Source organism: Gymnogyps californianus, chromosome 24, assembly GCF_018139145.2.
Source record: "Gymnogyps californianus isolate 813 chromosome 24, ASM1813914v2, whole genome shotgun sequence".
Classification (NCBI taxonomy): Eukaryota; Metazoa; Chordata; class Aves; order Accipitriformes; family Cathartidae; genus Gymnogyps; species Gymnogyps californianus.
Window position 1 is genome coordinate 1623668 of NC_059494.1, and position 25057 is coordinate 1648724.

At 41.6% G+C, this 25057-nt stretch overlaps 1 protein-coding gene across 4 annotated transcripts in view; it reads right to left on the reverse strand.

The window, feature by feature from the left end:
• Positions 1–3139: 3139 nt before the first annotated feature.
• The window catches only part of CRTC1 (CREB regulated transcription coactivator 1), a 43121-nt gene continuing 21203 nt past the window's right edge, over positions 3140–25057 (reverse strand). The window contains exons 3-15 of one of the 4 annotated variants that reach the window (XM_050910570.1): positions 24286–24333; positions 21223–21360; positions 20377–20438; positions 19382–19476; positions 17955–18040; positions 17502–17545; positions 16957–17177; positions 14032–14168; positions 13204–13455; positions 10879–10980; positions 5501–5587; positions 4491–4671; positions 3140–3709 (exon numbers count right to left, since the gene is read on the reverse strand). In XM_050910570.1, the coding sequence (XP_050766527.1) occupies positions 3498–3709; positions 4491–4671; positions 5501–5587; positions 10879–10980; positions 13204–13455; positions 14032–14168; positions 16957–17177; positions 17502–17545; positions 17955–18040; positions 19382–19476; positions 20377–20438; positions 21223–21360; positions 24286–24333 (1665 nt within the window). In that variant the 3' untranslated portion in view covers positions 3140–3497. The remainder of the gene's footprint in view (positions 3710–4490; positions 4672–5500; positions 5588–10878; positions 10981–13203; positions 13456–14031; positions 14169–16956; positions 17178–17501; positions 17546–17954; positions 18041–19381; positions 19477–20376; positions 20439–21222; positions 21361–24285; positions 24334–25057) is intronic. The other 3 variants (XM_050910571.1, XM_050910574.1, XM_050910572.1) reach the window with 3 other exon arrangements.

Genomic DNA, 25057 nt, shown 5'->3' on the forward strand with positions numbered 1-25057 from the left:
TCGCGCCCCGACACACACCACTTCCAATGAAACCGGTAGTAACAAATTTTCAAATAAAATCAGATTCCTTGTTCCGAAAACACCGGGGATCCGCTCCGTGTTTACACTTGACAACTTCATAGATCGGTTTTGCTCTAAAGTCAGCCTTAGGCATACACACGTTACAAAAACACAGATTTTTTTTAAGGGGAGAAGGGGAGAAAAATCCCTCTGGAAGCGCAGCTCCTACCCGGTGCTGTCAGGAAGCCGGCCTTCCGGGGAGCACAACGCAAGAGCTGTTGGACTGACCGCTCCGGTTCTCAAAGGGTCGGCACTAAAAGCAGCTTTCGCCTCCCTGCTCCCGGGGCGTACGAGATGAAGCGCGTCTTGTCACCGACAGCCGTCCTCTGCTTCCCGCGGTGACTTCATCTGACTCCTTCCCACTCCCAAAGCACCCTTCGCCGTTCGCCCCGCACGAAAGGAACAAAACCTGGATTTCTCTCAACCGGATGGTCCCTAATTTTGACAGTTGCATCCAGACGTGTTGTTTTTAAATTAAGGCCATTTTAAATGTCTACTTACAAGTCTAATAAACAAGATCTCTTATATACACACGTAGTTTTAAAAAAAAAAAAAAAAATTAGAAGGTAGCATTTAGCAACAGCTCCCTGTAAAAGTCTCCAGTGAGGAATCTCATCTCCTACTTGGATGCTTCATGCTGAAGTGACTCTGGTTTCAAAAAAAAATAGATCACAAACAAGAATTTACATGCGTGAGAGTCATTCGAACGGGAGCGCGATACAGACAGAAATCCCACCAAGGAACTACGTGAACTGCAAGAAGCGCATTCGACTCACGCTGCGCCTGCGGCCGTTTCAAAGCAAAGGACTCCGAGTCACCGCTGCCCGAGCTACCCCTCGTCTTTCAGGGTATCCTCCTGTTCGAAGCTACCTTTTTTTTTTTCCTCCCTCCTTAAACGGAAAAAGCATTAGCAATCTGAAATAAGCAGACACTGGGAGTTAACACGTGCTACTGGGCTTAAATCCTGACAAAAAACATTCTCCACAAAGCTGCGGGACAACCTTTCAATTGCGTGGGAAGGAACAAAAAAAGACACACGTAAGCTAAGAGATTGAAAGAAAAAACAAACAAACAAACATTTTTAGTGCAAATGGTCAACTAATGGCACAAACGTGAGCAAACACGCACCCAGATTAGAGAGATCCCAACCACGCTTCTGCTCAGCAGTGTTTGCGTGAATCTCAGGACGGCGTCCCACCGATTTCTGGAAGCACACAGAAACCTAGTATAACTCATTAAGAGCAGTCCAGCTCCTCTGCGGACCTTCGTTATCGCTCGCTGAAAACAGCGAGGAGAATCGTTCTCGAGGGGAACGGGACGGGGCGAAGTGCTGAGGGTTTTTTGCTTGCAAGTCATGACAGCCGAGCAAGAGCGGACACGGTTTTAGACAAAAAGCAAATCCAGCTGATGCAGACCGAGGCGAAAGAGAGCAGATGTGGAACTACCGTGCCAGAGGGGGGGAATCAACAAAACACAACTCATCTTGAAATGAAAACTAAAACGGCTCTTTTATTGAGGCTGTATTTAACAAAAATAGATGCGGATGTTCAACCCCCACTGCATGGAAATGCTCTGCTCTAGCAGGTACTCGTTCATCTCACCTTGGGGCTGTTAGGCGCAACGTAATTTTTAATTTGTTAATAAGACTCAAAATAACGTTAATCCGTAACTCCTGCTGAAGAGGAGGGCCCTGTACTTACGGATTCTGTTACTGTGCAGACGACAGTGTAACAAAGACATTTTAACAGTGCCCCTGGCCGTTACCATGAGCCTGCTGGGCTCCCGATAAATCTTTACAGGCATTTTTTTTTTTCAAATTTGGTAAGAGTCCCAAGTGCAGAGAGCTGGGAATCCTCATCAGCTCAGCCAGGACGTGGAAGTGAAACCACCACGGCAGAGTCAACGGGTGGGCTGGGGTTTTTGTTGGGTTTTTTTTTCATCTGCCTCTGACAAAGTGTCATTCACCGGTCCGTGACACTGCAGCACAGAATAGTAACAAGGACTAACAGAAATAGTCTATTATAAATTTAACAGAATCTCAACCTGTTCGCGGATACAGTACTAGTCACTGCGGAGCAAGCTATTTTTTCCCCAGGGTGAAAGAAGGAATGTCTAAGTTCCTGCCACCCTATTTTGACTATATAAAAGGAAAACATCTAGACTTGCCTTAGGCTTCCTTCTGCTCAACATCTGTTTAAAATTCCAGTTAGTTAAAAATACCTATATATATAATATATATAATATATTTCTGGAATAAAAACACAAAAAAGATGTACTGTACAAGTATTATGTAGAGTGCTTCAATTGGCTGTATGTAGTTTAGCTACTTTCCTAATATCCAAATACTTAAATAAAAACCAAAAAGATCATAAATAATGGTAACAGAATAAGTAATGAATAAGAATAAAAAATAAAAAATAGTCATCATGATTGGAGCCAGGCATTGCTATAGAAATGCCCTTCCTGTTGCCCAGGAATCTCTCACAAAGTAAAATTAGAAATATGCTCTGCAAGTTAGTCTCCTATATTCTTTTAGCTGCTTTAAAATGTTCTGATCCTTCCTCCGTGCTAATCAAGTAATGAATTATAGTACTTTTTTGTGTGCTCAGAAATGCGCTCTATATATATGTATACATATATATAAATATATATATTACATATATATTAAAAAAAAAAAAAAAAAAAAAAGCTTTGAAACTAGTGTTTACAGTTGCCTTTTTTGACTAGCCGGCTACAAAAGGCCACGGGGCTGCCGGGCTGCTTTTCCGCTTTGCCAAGTACGCGAGTTTGCTCAGGGCACGAGAAGAGGCAGTGGGTGCAGGACGACAGTCAAGGAAACAAACCTGAAAACAAACATGGCATATCGATAAAGGAAGAAGCGTTTTACTCTACGAAGCAGCCGTCACAAAGCAGAGTCAAAACCGCTGAAGCTCCCCCAGCCCCTCCCGGAGGGTGGCAACGCAGAGATTTCCTTCCGAATCGGGGGGGGGGGAGAGAGGAGGGGGGGGCGTCGGCGGCGCTGCCCCCTCCCCGGCTCAAACAGCAGCCAACAATTCGGTAGGTTGGAAAGAATCTCTCTACCCTCGGCTCTGAACCTTCCTCGCCTGCCCCGAACCACCCCCTTTTCTAGTGCAAAGGATAAACTGACAACGCTGGAGCTTTGGTGGGGGGAAAGGGGGGGCTCTGGAGAGGAAAAGGCTGATGGAAACTCCTTACTCATTAATGGCAATGAGCGGATAAGGGGTGAAACACGGCGCGACAGGGAGTAGGGGTCTGCAGCGCTGCAAGCTTAGAACGACAAGCTTTACTCATTGTACATGTTGTACAGGCCAGAGCTACTGCTCTCAGCAGCTCCTCTTCTGACACGACTGACCCACTGGACTCTCTAGTTCGGCTCCGGGAACAAGCGTCATTCCCACGCTCCTGGTGTCCACGCTTCACAGCCGGTCCATCCTGAACGTGTCCTCTGTGGCAGGGTCAGTGAGGACCATGTCGGGGTCATTCAGCATGTGCAGTCCATCCAAGGTTAAAGGGTCAATTTTGAGTTCATCCAGAGGGAACTGGGAATCCGTATCAAAGCTGACGTCTCCCACTCCTGCCAAAGAGCTGGTCAGTTCTTTCGATAAGCTGGGAGGAGATTCTCCTGTCACTGCAGGGAAGAGGAAGAGAAAGGTGTCGGCAGGACTCAGCAAATACATATTCGCCAGGCGAATAAACATAAAACAGCTTGCAAAAATTCTGGAGTAACTTATTGAAGTTCAGACAAGGAACATCTATCCTCATTTCCAGCTGGATGAACTACAGACTCGTCAGAGCATCTCAAAACCATCACAACGACCTAACACAAAGCGAAACTCATACGTGTACATTTGGGGGCCACAAAGCGGTGTCACTCCAGTCTCTTTTCTCTCCCTTAGGCTTAGGGGGAATAATCTTAATTTACGCAATTCTTATCGGCAGGAGTCCTTGGCTGAAATATGGACTGAGCTACAGTTTTCTCAGTGGCCTGTGCAGAAACTGTTTCCAAACGTCCAACCGTGACCAGATTTGCTACCATATGTGACACTAAAAAATCCTTTGCTGGCGAGCTCGAACAGAGCAGCAGAGGAAGAAGTTCGGCTTTCACAGCTTCTCCCTCGCTGTGGCGGAGGACCCAGTAAATTCAGAGGCAGGGAAAGCCTATAAGACGATGAGTGCTGCCATCGCAGCTCTACCTGTTTGCTGGGATTAAAGGAGAGCCGTCAGGCTCCCCGGCACGCGGGAAATACACCAGACCGGTTCCACGAACGTTTACAGAAGGTGAAACAAAACCTTCAAAGGCCACAATACCCTTTTCCTTTCTTGGCTCGAAGCGAGCCACTGCACAATAAAGAGGAACACCAACACCGGGATGGTTTTTACTGGTCGGTTAAGTCTTGTGATTTTCTTACCTGTAAGAATGATGTTGGGGATGTTTCCATGGCTGGAGTAGTTGAGCTGCTGCGAGTCCTGCAAGCTGCCATGACTGCCGGTAAGTCCCATCATGGCTGCCTGGGAGTAGTTAAGGGTGGAACAAGGGCTGTACAGGCTGTTGGAACTAATGGCGTTTTCTATCATATTAAACTGTTCAAGCTGAAGACCAAGGCACAAAGGAGTTATTACTTCTAACCATCAGGAAATACAGCAAAACAACTTACAAAGCTCAAGTACGGGATGTAACGTTGAAAGAGACAGGCAAACAAATTCATCTTTAGGTTTCGTTGATCAAAATAACGCTCTATTTTCACTTAACTTTCCAGAATAGTTTACTGCCAAATTCAGAGTGCAGGGGAATGAGGAGAGGGTGGATGCAAAAATAAAATCACTGCTTTTGATATCATAAGAACAAAAGAAAAGGTAGCTTTAAAACAAAGTAAAAAAACCCATAATTCATGCTACTAACTCAGGTATCTGCCCATCAAGCATTGCCTCTCAGAAGCCGTCTCGTTTTTTCCTGCTACCAGAGCATATTTCACAGTTGAATGAACGAATGCACGGGTTGGCCAAACTAACGAAGGCGTGGGCCTGCCTGCTACGTTTTGGTACCGTGCACGAGTAGTTTGCCAAATTCAGGAGTAAATATTGTTACCACCGACAAGTGAATCCTCCCCAAATGCAACTATGGCCAGAAATGTGCGGGTTTTAAAATTTATTTTCATTATTTTTAATCCAATAAACTTGGCAGAACACCTTTAAAAACATCTCCTGCAACGGCTAAGAGGGAGGAAGGGGAAGGAAGAGTGGGGGGGGAAAAAAAAAAAACAGAAGAAAAGAAATCCCTGAGTATTGCAAACTAAAAATAACAGAAGTAAAATTATGGACAAAATGTGATCTCACATAAAATAATCAGAAGTTGATCTATATTTATTTTAAGCTGAAAGTGGCCGAAATATAGCTGAAAATCTGAGATGAATTTGCTCACCTGATGGGATAGGGCATTAGCCTGCCTAGCTGTCATCTGCTGATCATAATAGGAGTCACCAAATACACTCCCCAGAATGGAAGAATGCTGAAAACAAAACAGAGTCTTTATGGTGCAAAAATCTCACAAACAGACGTACCCACGGTGTGCAAGTGACTCGAGCCTTCCGACCGATGCTTCTCAAAGTTAGTTAGCAGTGCCCTTTATTATTAACAACCACTACCCATCAGCAAATTCATAAAACATTCAGTACTTCTCTCCAACACACAAATCCTTCCATGGTACGCTGCCTTTCGGTAAGCACAAAAACACAGTCAAGTAAACCAAACAAACTTCCTCACGGAGGACACACAACACACAAAACTTCTGATTTATGAAAACAGACGAGTGCGCTAGGCAGCACGAGAAATTAAAAAAAAAAAAAAAATAATCACTCTGCAACTTCAGCTTTTTTGTGAACTTTTTTGGGGGGTGAAAGACAAACCCCACACAGAAGGGAACTGCACGTTAAAACAAAATGCGATGCAAAGCTGATCCCCAGCCCGCAGGCAGTGACTAGCTCGCTGTCTCTGCAACCTCGTGTTCACGGAACAGCCAGCTTCACTGAGACAACAACATGCCAAAACAAAACTGACGTTTTAAAGTCACTTCACTTCAGCTGCAGATCAGAAAAGTTAACAAGAAAGCCCGGTAAAGCATGTTATCGGCAGTTCGAAGGCGAGAATCTCAGGAGGAATTCCTCAGCCTTGCTAATTTTGCTGTCCCCTCTAGCACGACAAGCGTTTATCAGTTATTCTCCATCATTTATCAATTATTCTAAAGGTGACCAAGAACTTGAGGTCAATGTTCTAATACTACTCAGTACTGTCCCAAAGAACTGCCAGATATAAAAGAAATCACAGAGAGATCACTTCTTATTTAAAACTGTCACAAATTCTAATACGCCAGCTGAAAAAAAAAAATCTACTGCCAAAGAGCGCACCAATAAAAGATGGTGTCTCTAAAAGACCATTTGCATGGAGAGTTTGTATCAATCTTGGAAAAAAAAAAATTCAATACCTTGCTTAGCATTTTCCAGCTGGTTTATCTACACGTTGAAAGAGGAAGGCTACAACTTTCTCCTTAAAAACCTAAGCAGCATATGAAATTAAGCAAAAGCCTAGGAAATACCAGGACAGTTACACCAGCCACCACAGTTAAAAGCACTGAACACAGCCAAAGATTAAGCTACTCAAAAAACCCACCGGATGATGTCCACAACAGTGAACACAAAAATTTCAGCAAACATCACATTTGAAACGTTCTCCCTCCTACATCAGTAGCATAGCTCAGCGCAGCTTATTTGCAGGTTGCATGCAAAGAAAAGAATGGAAGTCTTGTATAAAAAAAAACCCTAAATTGCCCACAACCTCCATGAGAGGGGACTATCAGGGAAGAAGCAACAACATATTCTTTTTAAAGCAAACAAAAACCTTCCCACCTTCAGCCAGAATCCTCGGCTATCACATTATATGGATGCTTTTGGATAAACGTGGCATCAAGGGAGGAATTCACAGCCCGAGAACGAAGACTCCGTGGGGGAAGGTGGCTGAAAGTTCAGCACATGCTGCGCGTGCTACAGAACTCCTTGCTGAGCAGATCCTGTTTGATCCAAGAACTGCTCCGAGCATCACCGCGAAGCGCTTCCCACCGGCTGCATGCGAGGGTGCGGGCACGATTTGAATGCACTTGGAGAAGAGAGAAATTTGCTGCAGAACAGCGCTGCTGGATAACGGCAGAAGACTGGAAACACAAGCCTTACGGACCTCCACGGTGCTGCATTTTAAAGTATGATACTGGCAGCGTCAGAAAAGGCAGACAACTGCCTCCAAATCTTTGTCAGAGAAGATCATAGCGGTAACTTCTCAGTAAGAAATAGTTTAACTAAATGAAGCCAGCTCATCCTCGAGACTGATTAAATGGAGCCTGAGCCAAGAATAGGGCTTTACGGGCAAAAATAAGATTTTGATTCACTTTCCTGGGCGTTTATGATCTGTCACAGCAATGACCACAGAACAATAATGACATCTTTGCAGCTTAACACCCTACTCGATGCCCTCCTTAGAAGCAGGTAAAAATGGAAACCAGTTGTAATTGGAACCGGTCTTCCAATTTATCATCTGGTCCTCAAAACTACGGTGGCTGCTCTATCCCTCGCAAAAGACAGGGCTACGAGGGAGTTATCAAACATCACAAGCAAGAGCCACAATACACCTGACGAGAGAAAAAGCAAAGCACTACTTAAATAAAAAAAGCCAGACTTTTCTTTAAACCACTGATATCTTACTTGCTGCCCAGTCACCCTTTGATCAACCACTCAAACTCCACCTTATTCAGCCTGCTACATGTGTTACTTTTTTCTTTAAAAAAAAAAAAAAAAAAAAAAAAAGGAGTCAGAGCGCAGAGCTAACTCAAGCAAGCAGATCAGGACCAGCCAAGCTTAACTCTATCACGGGAAAATCGTTCCCACCTTAAGTGGCAGGCACGGCTTCAGAACTGTGTGATGTTTTATAACAATTCCTAATGAAAAATGTGCGCTTCAGGATGTCACATACTCGACGTGAATCAAAGCCAGTTTGGACCGGCACTAGAAAGACAACTGCAATTCGAGCTGCAAAGAGGATCAAGGTATTTTTTTCCTTTAACTTCTGACGTTTCATTTCTACAGCAGCTTTTCAGAAGTAAGGCAAAACCTAAAAATCGGTGCGTTCCACTAAGCATTGTTCCCATCCTAAAAAGTTTGGGCAACGTGAAAAATAATAAACAGGAGACCAAAATCTATTTGTGCAAGTCTACACTAGTAACTCCTAACAAAACATACAAGCCCGTATTTATTCCTCAGCTCTGAAGTATACCGGTTATTACATCTGTAAGCACTGAAACTCCCAAAGGACATCAGCTGGAAATGTCATTACTTCAACACTTCAGAGTCCTAGAATAATTTATCGACAACTCTGTGAAAAACATCTTGCTAACACCATCTCCTCCAGAAACACTAGATGAGGTCTGTTTTGTCAACAGTACATCTTCTTGGGTTAATGATGTGGTGACTGCAAGGGAAAAAAAAAAAAAAACCCAAACCACAAAACCCCTGGCTTAAATTATTAATCTAAAAATACATACCATATTATCCAGTATACAGCCATTCTACTAAAAAAAGCAGATTTCTGTCTAATTGGAACAGTATGCCAGGTGTTAGAGGAGAAAAGCAGAGTAGTACTAAACAAGCCATTGTCAATGAAAAGCCATGCAAACACAAAGCTGAGAACTACAAGCAGAGCTTTTCAATTCGTGTTTGAACAGGAAGACCTTCGTATAACAAACACACATCCAAAACACAAGAGCAAATAGATTTGGGGATGTGGAAAGATGAAAAATAACTTCTGGTGAATGAACCGTATGTGATAAAAATCAAACCACAGATTTCTATTTTTAGAGCGTGTCACTCATCGCACTGATACGCTGCAGAACGATTTAACCTAAAATTAATCAGAGAAACAGGAGCAAGCGGAGGACGCCTACCCGGTCACACCTACTTTATTCCACTCTTGTCAGCCAGTGCCAGACTGTTCCACAACGGGCATGTTCTGCTGTTGGAACCGATCTGCCTTTGCTCTTGGCAGATTACTCTACAGTTTAATGGATCCTGCTATTTGGGAGCTGCCCCCATAATCACAACCAACCCAAATTTCTCTTCCGAACTGTTTTTTCTTCCCCCGTTGCTTCTCTCCACACTTACTGTTTGCAACCTTAAGAGGTCCACCACCACAGATAGCTCGCTCGCCACTACTAGCTTTTGGTTCATTGATGGAGGCAGGAAAGCTGTCTCATTTTTAATTGAGCAAAAATAAAGAATTGTGTGGGTATTTTTAAGAGGCCAATACTAAAGCAAGCAGTATTAATAAACCCTCGTCCTTTCACACAGAGTTATGGTGTCCCACTTGAAAACAGCAAAACCTAAGCAAGAGTTTACAGGATAAAACAGGCCCAGCAGGAAAAATTATAGTCAAGTGTGTGCTCCACTGGGGAGAGCTTGCTGCACTCCAGTACTCTGGACTGACCAGTGGCAACAAGTCTGTGGACAAAACTAAGAAAGAGTTATTGAGAAGTCAAGGGGGAAAGAAAATCAAGGCAAAAATCAAAATCGGATGCATTGCCCCAATGAGAACTGGACCTGAGAATTTGCAGCAAGACTGGCAACAGCTCTGCTCTACATGACAGCCTAGAGGAGTAAGTTTGCTTGTTTTCTTTGAGCCACACACAGAACACAGCAGAACTGGCAGAAGCAGGCAGGAGAGAGAGAAGTTAAGAAGCAATTAAGCAAGGGTTAAGAAAATCCAGACAGTCCTGACACTCGGATCTATTACTGAGCTTACCAGTGACCTGTCTCTGGCTAATGGCAAGGAGAGACGAAGCTTCTGCTTTGGAACCATGAAGGGGCAGCACTTATTTAGATAGGATCCTCCTTACAGCCTTAAACGTTAAATGATGAAACAGAAAATGTATTTTCAGACTCTGTTGTGATGCTCTGTAAGAATTTCCTGCACCTCATTTCTACAGGTGGGATTTAGGGAAAGGGCAGCCATACGGAGCTGTTTTAGCAGCATCGGATTATTTCTGTAGTGAAAACGCATTCACTCCCTTACATTAGGGGCACCCTCAAAGACTGCTTTGGTTTTAACTGTCTTGCTGCCAGCAGATAAAAATTCCCTTTCGTAGGTTTACAGACACCCCTAGCTATGACTTGCATATAGGACACGTGGATGTATGAGTATATACATACACAGGAAGAAAAACCAGCTGGCATGCAAGAAAGCGTGTTTACTCACCCATTACTTGCAAGCCACAAGATACAGTTGCTAATTTTAAGAGCATTTTCTCCAGTGTTTTCTTTCAAAGTCTATGTTCCCACGCAAAGAAAAGGTCCTGATGTAAATGCATTTGGCCACGCAAGGGATATTTAGTGCCACAGGAGTTATCCTGCTGCTGCAGGAAGCACTAAGCCTCCCTCTCTCTCTCCCCTGCCCTCCCAGTCTTATCCGTCAGCTCCTACACGATATTGCTAATTGAAAGGGGTCTACCTGCAGGTTCTGTCCACGGTACACCCCAAAGAAATAACTGAGTTTTAATAGCGCTCAAATAGTAGCTTTGATCAATAAAAAGGCAATTCACCAGCCATTGAAAAACTCTGGAACTGAATGAAACTGCAAACAAGATGAGACATCAGTAATGCATGAGGCACATACAGTTACAGTGAGACAACTATGGGTCAGTAATGGAGAGACTCAACTAAAAACACACACAAGAAGCAAGGCCTGTGGAAGCACAGAGTCCCTTACTTGAGGGGAGCTGCCAGGAGAGAAGCCTTGATTGGAGACAGGAGAGGTGGGAGACTGGTTGGCTGGGGATCCAGCATTACTGCGGTACTGCTGGAGTGAAGCCTACAGAACAACACAGAATTAAAGACCATGGGATTGATGGAAGGTTGGAAAATTATAAACTTCTGGTGTACACAGCTCGAGGAAGCTGGGAGAAACCATCCTCTTCCGCAATTCTTGGCTACGTATGAAGACACGATTACTGTGAACAATGCCGCAAAAAGGAGAGAGTTAAGATACCAGCGTGGCATGGTCTTGTCTGACCGAAGGGCTGAGAGCAGGGCAGTGCTGTTGTACAAGCAAAACTGCTGAAATATTTTCTCCCTGTTCTCAGTTACGCTCAATTAAAAAAAAAAAATCTGGTCAGCCAACGATTTAGGGAAAACAAGTCTTGAAAGCTGGGAATAACTCAAAAATAATGTAACTTATTCTTCAATTCAACTGCCATACCCACACATTCTTAACCTGTGTTTATACTGCGCTGGAAAGCCTTCTCGTGTTACTCTGCCTAGTCTTCAATAGCCTGGGTGTGTTATCAAGATTGAAGTGTGTAACCACGCAGACTGAAATCCTTCTCAAAGCTGCATTTTACCCCAGGACATGGAACAGACATTGTCTGAGAATTCACACTATGTTTTGCAGGTTTATATTAGTTATATTTACATTGTTCTCAGTCATCTTGAGAACACATTTGCAAAGATTTACCTTTTTTTAGTCATGAAGAACCCTGGATTTGAACAAATTAATAATCTTAATGGCATTTAAATAGAATGTTGCACTAATTAACACCAATAGTAAGTACAGCTCTTCTCGTTAGACTTCCTTTAGAAATTAACAGATGATTGAGGAAAACCTGCAATCCAGTAGTTCTACGAAAAAGAATAATTTAATCAGATAGCTTTGCAATGTGGGAGAACGCTGTACTACCAATGCTTTCTGACACCCAATTCTGTAAATCTCAAGAAAATATGTCTTAACCCTTTTTGCTATGCATTGCTACTTACGCACTTTAAGCAGACATCCAAACTACAGCAAAATGAATTTCAATACTACTTTACAAAAACTGCATAAAAGTTGTCAGTGAGACTGTAACACAGCTCAAACGGCTTTTTGATAAACTAGCTTTAAATTTAAGTTTATTTATGTATGATTTCAGTTGCTTTAAAAGATAAGCACAGCACCCTAAAAGTTAAGGTCATAAAGAAGTTTAGGATGAGGAAAGCAACACAGAAAGCAAAGAATGAAAATCAGAATCATCTGTACTGGTAGCTACGTGAGTATTAGAATCAAAACATTTGGACACATTTTGAGGGGGTTGGTATCCTTTCCACTGCTGGATTTGTCCTTCCCTCTTCCCCTTCCAATCCTGAAAGGGAAGCAGCTTCTTTCAAGAAGCACTTATCAGCACAAACTGTTAAAAATTTCATCCACAAATGAAATCCACAATCAAGTGCTAGATCAATAGAGAATGATTTCTTCTCATTCTCAAACCAATTACTGTCACTACAACACTGCCAGGAGCACACAACAGGTCAGACAACCAAGATCCTACACAGCGGGGCAGAATGAGCAGAGACCGAGCTGTGAAATTCTTCCCTAGCTAGCCTGCAACTCTGATCCTGCTCTGCATTTTGGATTTTCATATGCAGAGAGACACAACATTGCGTAACAGACCATGTTAAAACAAGCAAAAAAAGAAATCTGTCTGTAAATCCCTGCTATATGTACGTATACACTCCATTTCTTCTGGGCATCTGGAGGCAGCCACAAATGCAATTTTTGAAGATAATAATGTATGCTCTAAAATTCCCTAAAATGAAAGGGTTCTAAATATAGAAACTATAGAAAATACCTGGTTCTCTCCAACTTTTGGAAAATGCTTGTTAGCAGGTTTGTTTATCAAAGTTCCGTTAACTCCTCCAGTCTATAGCACACTGTATAACACACGATGTGTTGGGGATACATTACATTTAGCAGCCTGAAAACGTATCAATGCAACGGCAGCAGCAAGGTATGAAATAAATGCTGATATATTTAAGCTGGTCTAATCAAACATGGAGTCAGAAGGGGCACGGTTTTGTGAAACTACGGCCACCCTAAGCGTATGTTAAAACGGAATTTTCCTCTATAAAACACTTAAATGTGGATTCAACCAAAACCATTCTAAGTCTACTTCAGACTCTGCCTAAAAGTATATTTATTACAGCTTGGTCTCTGACACTACGCTGTACGCTACCAGGTTTTCCGAACGAAAGCTCTATCATTTTCAGCTCTGCCCAAGCTTACCGAGTTGATGTCTATTCCCATTGACGGTTGGGTCTGGCTGCCCGGAGGTGACTGTGGGATGGAAGAAGGTACCGTGACGGAGAGTGGGGGGAGCTGTGTTCCTCGCTGTAAACCAGAGGTCTGCATTAAAGGAGTATTCTGAGGCAGGGTACTTGCCACCTGGGTCTGCTGCTGTTGCTGGGAAGTTGTCTGGGTAAAAAATGGATATGGGGGAAGCTGCTGCTCCAGAGACAATGCATCCATAGCCACAGCCTTAAAAAGAAGAATCAAAATCATCCATACTGGCAGGTAATTTCCCTTCATTTTCAAGCACATCAAGTTTCACACCGAGAGAACTGTACTAAGTCAATCTCATCTTGCATTTAAAAAACGTTACCTAAAGTTTCAGAAACAGTCAAGAACGTGTTTCAAAAGACTTAATATCACCTCCAGTGTACAATAAACAAATACTCTAAAAGCCCAGTTGAATGTCCAGGTCAGAAACTGATAACCTAGTCAGTTGTAGAGTCACACTTATGAAATCAATTAAAAAAGCTAACTAGGCTTCTCTCATGAATTAGAGAAATGTCTTTCAAATTTCACAACTAACTTTGGGACAATATCGTTACAGAAAAGTGTCCTAATAGATGTTTTTTACTACGGTTCTAGAAAAGTGAAAGTAAAATCTGTCCCCTCTACAAACCTCTCTCTTCTTAAGGCTCTGAATTAATGAACACATTTAAAGAAGAAAATTACAGAACAACAGAGATGAAGTTACAGCCAGCTTCTCCCTAGGTAAAATAATTAATCTGTGATTGAAGAATTTTAATTCTTCAAGTAAGTTCCTACCTGAGTAATTGGAGACAAAGGGGAAAGCGTAGGAGACATTTGCTGTGACTGTGGTCGTCTTGAGTCTGCGCTCAACGAGAGAGGACTGACGGCTGGCTGACGGTGCTGCTGGGAAGGGGCTGGCGTCGTCGTCATTCCTGCCAGGAAGGAAGAAACCAGCTTAAACGGGAACAGAGCAATGGTTTATTGATACTTGCATGGCGGTAATTACCTAAACGATGAAAAATGAACGGCGTAAGTGGACAACCACTTAATGCGAAGTGCTGAATGCGCCTCGGCCAATCAGGCTGAAACTTGTTAGCTAATTAGCAATTAATTTTGTCAGGATGAAGAGCATCAGGATGAGAGGAAGATTCCCTGCTGTTTATCCTGGACCAAAACCAGTCACGGTTGTTCAGGTTTGTGCACAGACTTGAAACTGAAATAGGCGGAGCAGCTTCAGCGGTTCACAGAAACCATAGGTATCGTTCTCGCACACCTCCCGGGCTGCACGCGTGGAACCCAGGAAAAGCCCATTCTGCTCTATTTGCAAGGGCTCAAACTTCAGGAAGAAGATAACAGATCGTATAACAAGACTAATCAGAGGGCACTGGCGATATTATAAAAACAAACACCTATTTAATGGAAATGCAGAAGAAAAACTGGTTACACAGGAAGCACTCCATTTTTAATGGCATACCAGTGCACGGGAAGGCAGGAAATATCCTTCACACTCTAAAAGCCACGACCTAGCAGGGGGTAGGGATAAACAATTCAAGTATTGTAATTTTGTTCCAATTCAAGACAAAAAACTGGAAGTTTTGAAACCTCTCCTATTTTCTGCCTTACCCTAGAGGAACCGAGACACCCTGGAAAGTGATTTCAGGACAATCTAGCTAGCGAGCTGTTCTCCTAGAGCTGCCAGAAAGAAGGAATTCACAAGAGCCTGTGAGCTCCTAGGCATTTGGCAAATGTTCAAGGCTTCCAGGCAGGCTGCCAGGGAGCCAGGAAGTCCGGGCTGCCAAGGAGCCAGCACGCAAACTGGCTCAAACCGCGCAGATTCTGAAGACTGCCTGGCCTCCCCTACGATGTTTTCAAAATCAACGCTGTCTCGCGGAACGTGTCAGCGAACTGAAAAACTCAAATGCACAAAATGCGTAGTCTTCAATTGCTGGCAGTTCTTTGTAACCTGACAGGTGTTTGTTTCCCCACCTTGTCGTGGGGCTGCTGAGGGCATGCCTGGGCAAGGCACAGAGCTCCTGCAAAAGGTTCAAAAGCCTTTACGTTTTCTGCTGAAGAGCTAAAAGATAAAGAGAGGCAAGGAAGGTTTGGAAAAAATCAGTTAAAAAAAGCACCAAACACTGACTATGCCAATGATTAAACTACGGGATAGTCTCCAAAGAGAAGCAGGAAAATCATCAATGAGTATATCTTTTTAATTTGTTATGTCTTTGATAGATCAGGAAATGTTTTCAAAGCAATTATATACTTACCGGTTTGGTTTTATACCATTTACTTTGCTAATTATGGGTACGGCAAAAAATTTAGCGACCCGGTCTGACCAACTCCATGCAAGTAGTTTGTTTCTTTTTATACACACAATAGCTCTCTTCGCACAGACTCGCTAAGTTCTACGTGAGTGACAGCCCATCTCTGAAACTTTGCATAGTCTCTTTCGAGACCAGAAAACTTGTTAAAGGATGCTGAAAGCTGCTGACCTACTCTGTACTCAAATGGTTAAACCATCTTTTCGCTTCATTCTTAAATATAACTGTTCAGTCATAACACTACATTAACCTGATTAGAATGATTTCCTTTTCCCAATATATGAGAGGATTTTTAAGTGGGTAAGGGAATCCTGTCAAATGCGTTACAGGAAATATACTTGTATTTTTGGATACAACGCCTCATTTCTATTCTAGGAATCAACTGACTGCAACTGTCACTGACAATAAAAAAAATGCAACCCTCTTCACAACTATTTGAGTATGACCCAGTGAAATTATTTAAAAAAATAACAATCACCAGTTTAGACTATTTGCCTATAAAGTTAAATTTAATACTGAAATTATCAGATGATCAGTATATTATAAACTGCCAGCATGGCAAATAATGTTTGTTTGTGGTTTGTTTTGGTTTGTTTGGTTTTTTTAAATAAAATTATCAGTATTGCCAAAGTCCAAAAACCCCAACAAACACAACTCAGACTCACCATGCTGAACAGCTCAAACAGCAACAGCGCTTGAGAAGAACTTGCAACAAAACCTACGCTGCTAGGAAGGTAACAATTTCAACACAAAGGCACAAGAGTGAGAGCTGTGAGAAATTAAGGTGTGCACTTGGCATTATTTCCCACAGCCCCGCTACATTATGTAGCCTGAATATTCAGGTATTTTCAAAACTTAGGCAGTCAAGCTTCTAAAAACTAGCACACATTGTAAAGGCTCCACATTATTCTTGATTGCTCAAAAGAGAAAACTTGCTTCAGATGAAGCAAGCAACGTTCTCTCTCCAAAAGAATACTCACACTGAAAAAAACCCATTCTAAAGGAATGAAAACAAAAGGCCTACTTAAGATATTTCCATAATACAAGTGCTGTTGGGGTGAAGTACAATGAATTACAAGGGAGGCAGGCTTTGGATGCTAGTCTGTCCTGTAGTCTTATACGTAAAACAAACAGACAAACCCCAAAAAAGCAGATTTGGGCACCAAGAACATGAGAAAAATGAAAGAGAATTTGTAAGTCATACAACTAAATACAGCTTTCTCACTTTTTCGTACAGAAATGGCTTGATAAAACTTGTTTATAAAGAAGTGTCAATCAACAGTGAAGTGCAATTACCTCGCAGACAAAACAGTAATATTCAGCAATGCAAATTCCAGAATTTAAGACAAGTGACATATTATGGACAATCTGTAAAAACACCTCAGAGTTATGATCTTACCCTGATTGGCAGTGCTGATGCCCAAGTGAGTCAGATTGGCAGCAAGATTTCCGGTACTATTGGAGCTACTCAGGGCTGGGAATGTGGATTCCTCAGGATCTAACGGTGTTGGGAGAGGGGAAGGGAAATGGATGTTTGTCAGGTCTGGCAGGGAGCCGCCCGTGTTATGCGTAGCAGGAATCAGTGTTGTAGTGTTTTCCTGGTCAGCTGATGGAAAGATGCTAAATAAAGGAGAAAGAGAGGGGGGAAAAAAAAAAAGACACATCTCAATTTAAATTTCAGCCTGGACAGACCTTTATAAAAATCTTTTTAAAAAGGGAAGGTGCCATATACAGAACTATGTATTATATTTCTGATAAATCAATCAGAGATGTAATAGCCAATGGGTCACTCACAGAGGTTCTGGCTTGTCTTATATCAATTGCAGTGTTATACCATCTAAGGGTTTTTCAGAAAACTCTAAAGTAAGAAGACATTCAATACACAACATTCTTTCTTAAAGAAGAATTTTTTTTCTCTTTAAAAAAAAATTGCTCAAAACTTACTTGATTCCTGGAACTTCACATGATTTAGGTCTTGATGACCCAGTCTAAAACAGAAGGAAGACATTTTTAAAGGCAAAGATACTGCTAGAGATTAATGCTTATGATATATTCAATTAGTAAGTTTTATTTCATTTAATACATTTCTACAGAAGCGCTGTTCTTCTACACAAGAACTCTGCGAAGGTCTTAGAAGATATCTGTCACCTTTTTTGCTTTATTGGCCCAACAAGGCTCAAATTTAAAGAGTTTCTCCTGATATAATGAAACATGTGCATGCACACATACATATAAAGTGCCTTTCTGATCTAATGTTTAGTGATTTGTTGCTAAATACAGCATTTAATCTCTAATCCCTGCAAGTAGTTTGTTTTGACTGAAAATATTGAGAGCATTAATTTACCTAAATATGTTTAGAAAATAAAATCTCTACACTTTGAAATGTGAGATTCCTACCTTTTTAGTGTCCCATCCTTGCTTAGAGAGGTTTTTGTCTGCCTCAGAGGTGGTTTCCTCCATTCCAGGGACAGTCAGTAATAAAACTAAAAAATGAGAACAAAAGGAATCACACAATATTAAGCTTCTCAGTAAGAAATTTTCAGATTGGAAGTTTAACCGTTTGAAAACTCTTAAGTAACCTATTATCAATGAACATGAAACAGTGGCATTCTACTGTTATGAGATCAAAGTTTTAAAAACCTATCACCAGAAGAGACTAAAATTGTATTTAATTAGCAAAGAGACACTATCAGCTTCAAAAAAAAACCCCAAATAATACTTCAAAAAATTTTGGCCTCCAATTTAGTCTGCTTAGATCCAAGTGGAAGAGTACATCTTGGGACCTAGTTTTTCCTATCTTTTGCATTTTGCACAAGGGATGTACACTTGGTACATCTGACGGGTGGCCAACAGGACGACTCCAGTGGGGAAAAATCCGGACCATCTCCCCTGGGATAGAGAAACGCTATAAAGCTGTTACTTCTCCATATTCCAAGCACATTTGTTTGTTCAAAGCAATCAACTGTTTCATTGTGCTAATAGCAAGGTGACAAAGAAACATCAAAAGAAAGCCCAGTCAGACAGATGTATTAACAGAACCCTTTCACACTGATGATTATATATCCATATTTATGCAATACCGTTTAGGATGATCATTATTTAATGTTTTACAGCTCTAGAAGTACATGGAAGAGCTGCAGTACAGTGCATATGCAGCTGAGTGTTGCGCATTCACCTACCTCCGGGTGATTGTTTAAGGATTAAATTTCTCTACACAGATTTAAGAGCTTTTAATGTATTTCTCGAACTGACAGCAGGAACAAGGGCCAGCAGAGGGCACCAGAATTGTTAGTGCCGGAGGGCTGCGCAGCTCCAGCTTGTAACTAGAAATGTTATCAGAGAGTATTGTTTGTAAGCATTGCCTCTGAGGGTATATTCACTGGTGATCTCAATCCCATAAATAAAAACTAGAGGAAGGCATGCTACTTTACGATATTGTATCACTGACCATGAAATGCCTGCGATCTCTACACTTGTCTACAAACTTGTTACTACAAACTGCAAACCTCTAGTACCGCTGAGAGCAGTCTAACCACCAGAGTCCCACAAGCCCAGATTACTTTTCCCCATAGGGCAAGGCCTTAGAATCACAGAATACGGGGTTCAGGAAAATGTTTTATCTTAGCTTTGTAAAAATCTCTTCTGGATTTCAGTACCCAGAAGAGTAAATGTGGTCCTTTGTTCCAATTCCTGTGTAACTAAATCTAGAAAGTGTTATGCATACAGGTATTTATAGAAATAGATGAACACCAATACACGTGCATGTAATCTGAAGTACAATGCTTTGAATGTTACAAATATTTTTACTGTTTTTCTCTGTTTACCTCGTTTCTGCTGCATGTCCTGTGACCCTCCTGAAAAGGATTCTTGTTGAGCTGGGGTCATAGTACTCTGGTGCAAGGCAGAATCAGAATTTGTCCTTAAAGGAAGGCAAAAATAATATTTTTGTTGTCAGTTTCTCTACATAAAAGAATGCTTAATCTCAGATAAATGTAACCAACTCAGTAAAACCTGAATACTCTGCATTAAAAAACCGAAATCTACATATGGCGTATACCAGGCACAATTTCCTTGTGAAACAATCAATTTGCAGAACAAATTAGTTCAAGTTTGAAGAGCAATTGTTTCAACAATGGGATTGAGAGGAATACAGGATAAATTGGTTGCCATCGTTAGAAAATAATTTGATATGCTTTGTTAAGATTATGCATGATCAAATAATGCAACTTTTAAGTTGAAAGCTGCTTATACATACTTTGGTTATACTAGTCTTTGAAAAGAAAGCATCCCTCTTTCATAGGGAGGGAAAATGACTGGTTCAGGATGCAAATATGTTGTGGAGATGGGAACCTCCATGGTCAACACATCTCTCATAATGAACTGTCCTTTGCTTGTGAATGCCTAAGGCCACCACTTAGGCAACTCGGCACCTCCAACGTCAGGAGCGTGAGGGGTAGGAACAGGCAACTCGGTGCTCCTCTCCACTCGAACGCTTGCGAGGGCAGACTAACCCAGTTTCTGCAAGAAATATCTAAGTCTTTTATAACTCAACAATTTTGGGGTATGCCTTGGAACATCTGGCAAGATTTACCCTTAAAAAAAAATCACATTAGCTGACACATCTTAATATTAAAAGCAGGTCACCTAAAAGAATAAGCATAAAGAAGAAAAAAATCAATTTCTAAATTCAGGAAGGCATGGCAATTCAGATGACCAACTGCTGGGGGGAACAATAAAGGCCTCTGTTGCACACGAAAGTGTTGTAGTATCAGAGAACGCAGTCCAAATACTAACACACACACACGATGGTGCTACTAACCTTCTCCAGCTTGTGTCTGATGGAGGTGACAGATACACAGTGCCATACGGACAGCTGTCCACGTGATTCCATCAGTTAAGGGGAAGAACACCACCTTCTCACTTAAGCAGGAGGCCTATTTGAAATCTTTTCCTAAGGAATAATTCAAATTACCCTGTCAGAACCACTAAGCTCACATGAGAAAGGCAAGCAGACTCCCTATGAGGAACATACTGACTTTAAAAGGACGCTCAAAACAAAATATTATCTGGATTGTTGTAATGTTTGAGCAACAGGACAACCATCCTCCTTTCCCCTTTCTGAGCATCTAACTCTTCCCTGAGAAGCCGTCATCTCGCCACTCACACATCCCCTTTAGCCCCATCAAGCCAGTCTGACTGCGGCACATTTTAAGCCAGTCAGAAATAAGAAGCTAATTCATTTTCAGAAATGGCAAGAAGCAATAGCACTTGGCAAATGCTAAACTGATGAATCAACTTGTAATAAAATGCACAATGAACTGCAAAGAATTATTCTGGTTTGAATTTACTCAGTTCTGAAGGGAAACTCAGTTTCACCAAGACTGCCTGCCTTTCCATCAAAGGATCTCAATCCCTCTCAGCTTCGTATGTATCATTATCCCCACTTAGAGCTGAGGAAACAGAGAAAGGTAAATGCTTACTTTACAGAATAGCAGGTATTTATAGACTAGATCACACTTCAGAAAAAGCAGATGACATCAACTGAGATGGGAAGCAATTCTGCTGACAGGTGAGGAGGGGAGGAAGAAGGGAACTGTAAAAACTGCAAACTGTGATATTGTTGAAAAGGTAGGTGTTCACTGCCAGCTCATGAACCAAAGGATATTTGTCTTCCATGTTTATCCACAGAGAGAGGGCGTCGATGCGGGGAGCCGAGACGGTTTCTGTCACGATACACTCTGTCCACCAGACCATGATGCCGAGTTGTTCTGCTTGTGTCCAACCCCGACGACTGAAAAGGAGTCTGAGAGAGACACATGAAGTTATAAGCAGAAAAACACATGCGCGAGCAGTCTGCCCAGAAGCTATTCATACTGTATGCAAGGCTGTGTTATTCTATCTCAGGAATGAAACTCAAAAAAGATATGGACAAGTGTAACCACGTAAATTTTTCCTCCAACAACATTTTCTCTGTAGCCATGGAAAGCAATTACCAAGGCTATCTCTTCCAGACAGAGATTAGAGACAAGTGGAGGCAGACCATGCTAGACCTGCCCTCTCATAAATCAGCACTGCTCTCCAACCTTTGTATCTCTAAAATACCACAAGTGAGTGTGGCAGGGAGCCTACCGACAACTGCTGTTTACATTCCCTCGGCGTAGCATGCAGCATGCATCCAGAAGGAACATGCTGACAACCAGAGCTTAAACTACAAGGGCAGGAGATGCAGGAAGAAGATGCACAGTGAGCCTACCATTCACCAGAACACGCCACGTTCTCTCAAAACTGCCTTTCACCCCTCCTTTCAGCGTAATTATTTTAAGGGGACACTGACAGAATTAAAAGAAAAGAAAAGCAGTTTCCTTCCTCCTCTGTCTAGAAAAAGTTACAGCATCCAATACTTTTTAAGTGATTTTCATTTCATTCCGGTTGCGCAGCGAACCCAGGTGGGTTGATTCCACCTTGAATCTTATCGGCGCCGGTATCTTGAGAGCGTTTACTTGTCAGCAAGTGATTTCAGAGAATGAAGATGGCAGAGAAAGGACAGGGAAGATGAATTCCCAGGCTAAACTGGAAAACTTCTCCTACATTTTCAAAAGCCCTTCCCAGCGTATACCTGCGGGGGGGGAAAGGAAGTACCGAATGGTCAGTCTCTACTCATACTTCAACAGCAATATATGGGTCTCTGGGGAAAAAAAGCTACACAGTCTTCCACTCCTTGCCAATGTGAACAGCTTTGCTGAGTCCCTCAACACCATCTGTTTGGAAATCCAAAATTTCCTCCTCCATTCAGGTGCTGCACGTGGCAAATGCACTGTCCTGTCTGCCAAGCCATGAAACCATCTGGCTTCCACATTAATCTTTTCTTCTTTTTTTTTTTTTTTTAAAGTGTCCAGCTTTGGCTGTTTGAATTATTATTTCTAAAAAGTTTTACATTCATTTTTAAATGTTTTGTTTGTAATAACTTTTTAAAGAGTCTTTCTACTATTTTAAACTCTTTTCTATTTAGCAAATATTAGTCTCCTCTCCATCTATGCACACACAACCTGTGTTAATATAAATGGATGCAAAGTGGCTGTGGTGTTTATTTTCTCGTTTTAGGGCCAACACTTTATATGCAGCAGAATATTGCTTAAGTCAACATGGGACTAGCAAGAGAGCACAGTGACTTTTTACTGTACTCTCAGCCATTAAGATCATGGTGTTTTGCTTCAGTTCCTTAGCAAGTATGACTTTCTTGTATGAAGACTTAGAAACCTCAAGTCATAGCATCTCAGTTTTAAGTAATTTAAATTAAAACATGTGGTTTAATCTCTGCTGCAAACACCAAACAACAATCTAGTTCTACCTAACTGGCACCACACAGAACTGGGAATATTCATAATTCCAAAACAACAACAAAAGGTCTCAAACTCTTCCTTGTACTGTTGTTACATCAATTCTACCCCAAAAGGCAGCACAATTTGCAAATACATGCATGCTTGGAAGGTCAACAGGAAAAGCAATTTCCTATGCCAGTGGTCTCAACCACAATGTTACTAAAAAAGGAGAAGCCAGTCTGAAGTATACAGAATGCAGACCTCACCTGGAATTTAAAAGGAAGCCAATGCATATGAGTATACAGACAAAAAGCTGAAGGCAAAAATAGTTATTTCTTAAGTTTTCCCTTTTTTTGGCACAACTCCCATACTAAAAACACAAAAATCTAATTTGAGTGCCACAGTGGCACAGGTAAACGTGGACCATGCCTCGTCACAGGGCTACAATTTACAGAGGGAGGAATTTTTGGGCAATGCTGTTCTCTGGCTTTCCAGGAACAAAGATCCCAAGTGAATTCCTAACTTGCTTAGGGAAATCAGAAAAGACGACGAACACTTGAGAAAACGTCTATCACCTCCAACAGGTCTGACTTCCCTCAGCAACCATCTCATGAAACTTACTCTGGACCAAACACCAGGCAACGCGCCTTCATTAAAATCCCCATCTCTGCAGGGCATGTGATACTTAACTATAGTAAATAACTGTGATTAAAAAAAAAGAACAGATCTGAGCATCAATTTTATTTGGAAAATTAAGAACTAGAACCATTTCGCTTCCCTGAAAAACATTCAAGGATTTGAGATCAGAACCAAAACTCCACAAAACATTAAAAAAAAAAAAGGCAGCTAAACACAGACAGGAAGGAAAAAGCTCAGTGCTCTAAAGCAACAGTGTCCCTTTAAGATTTATCAAGACATTGACTTAAGGAATAAAAACGAGCAAGGTGGATGAGGGGGAAAGAGAGGAGTGGTACCCACTGACAGTTTACATTTCGGTGCCTCCTGGTGACAAGCAGCATTTGGGTAATCATTCTGCCCTTCCCGATGGAGTTTAACATGCAGGCTAAGTGCACATGCTCAGAGAGTGCTTAAATCACAGGCCAAGACAGTGCCAAATAAACCACCGTCTGCATCAAATTAGTCCCCCATAAATCATAAGTAATCACATGACAGACCATAGCAAGTCCAGGGAGCCTGTACAGGAATTATTATGCATGTTCCAAACTGGGATGCATGGCAAAATCTGTATTTATGTGACAGACCATAACTCCTTTGGAGCTGGGACGGTGAATCAAATAAATACTGTGCATACCAGAAAAAGTGTAACATGTGCTAAAATACGTATCTACCTGGGCAAAGAGTACACCAGTCCTAAATACGTATTTGCACAAACCTAAATACTTGTTTACCAAAGAGACAGGAACTGCTCCAAAGGCTTCTGCCAGAGCTCCGTTGTGCTGTAAATGCAAAGAACCAAGATTCTCAGACACTAACGCTCTCACCAGAGACAACCAGACAGGCTTCACCTGATCGGCACATCGTACAAGTATCTTTTGGCAATTTCATCGTATTTTAGTTTAAAATCGAAACACCTGGAAAGCATTCACCACTGATACAAATACATGGTTTTATTTTGTTGCTTGTCACCATTTGTTATCTGTAACAGCATCAGCTTTGGATTTTTGTGTGTGTGTGTGTGAGTGAAAAAATATATAAAAACCTGGAGTTTAAGGACAATTTCTTTCCATATCCTCCTCCAGTCATTCATAAATTTTTGAATATTCACTTTCAAGCACTCCGTTAGTTTCAGGACTGTAAGAGTCTATGTAATAACCGTCAGTAATGGCCATCAAGCACAAAAATACTGAAATACTATTGCTTAAAAAGAACAGTAACTATGAACCTCCTTAACAAGAAACTAAAGACAAAATCTTGAAGACACCAGATGCTTGTGGAGTAATACTAAGGACTTCATAACATTACAAACCTCTGCACTGTATTCCCTAAAGGCAACCAGATTAAAATAGACATTTGCTTCTCCTCTTGCACAAGATTCAAGCTTTTAACCTCCACAAATTCAGCTGTCTACATGTATTTCAAAAGGCATAGTTAGAGGACATCATCAACAGTTTCTCCATATTTATTAAGCCAGCCTTCATCACAAAACCACAAACTGCAAAA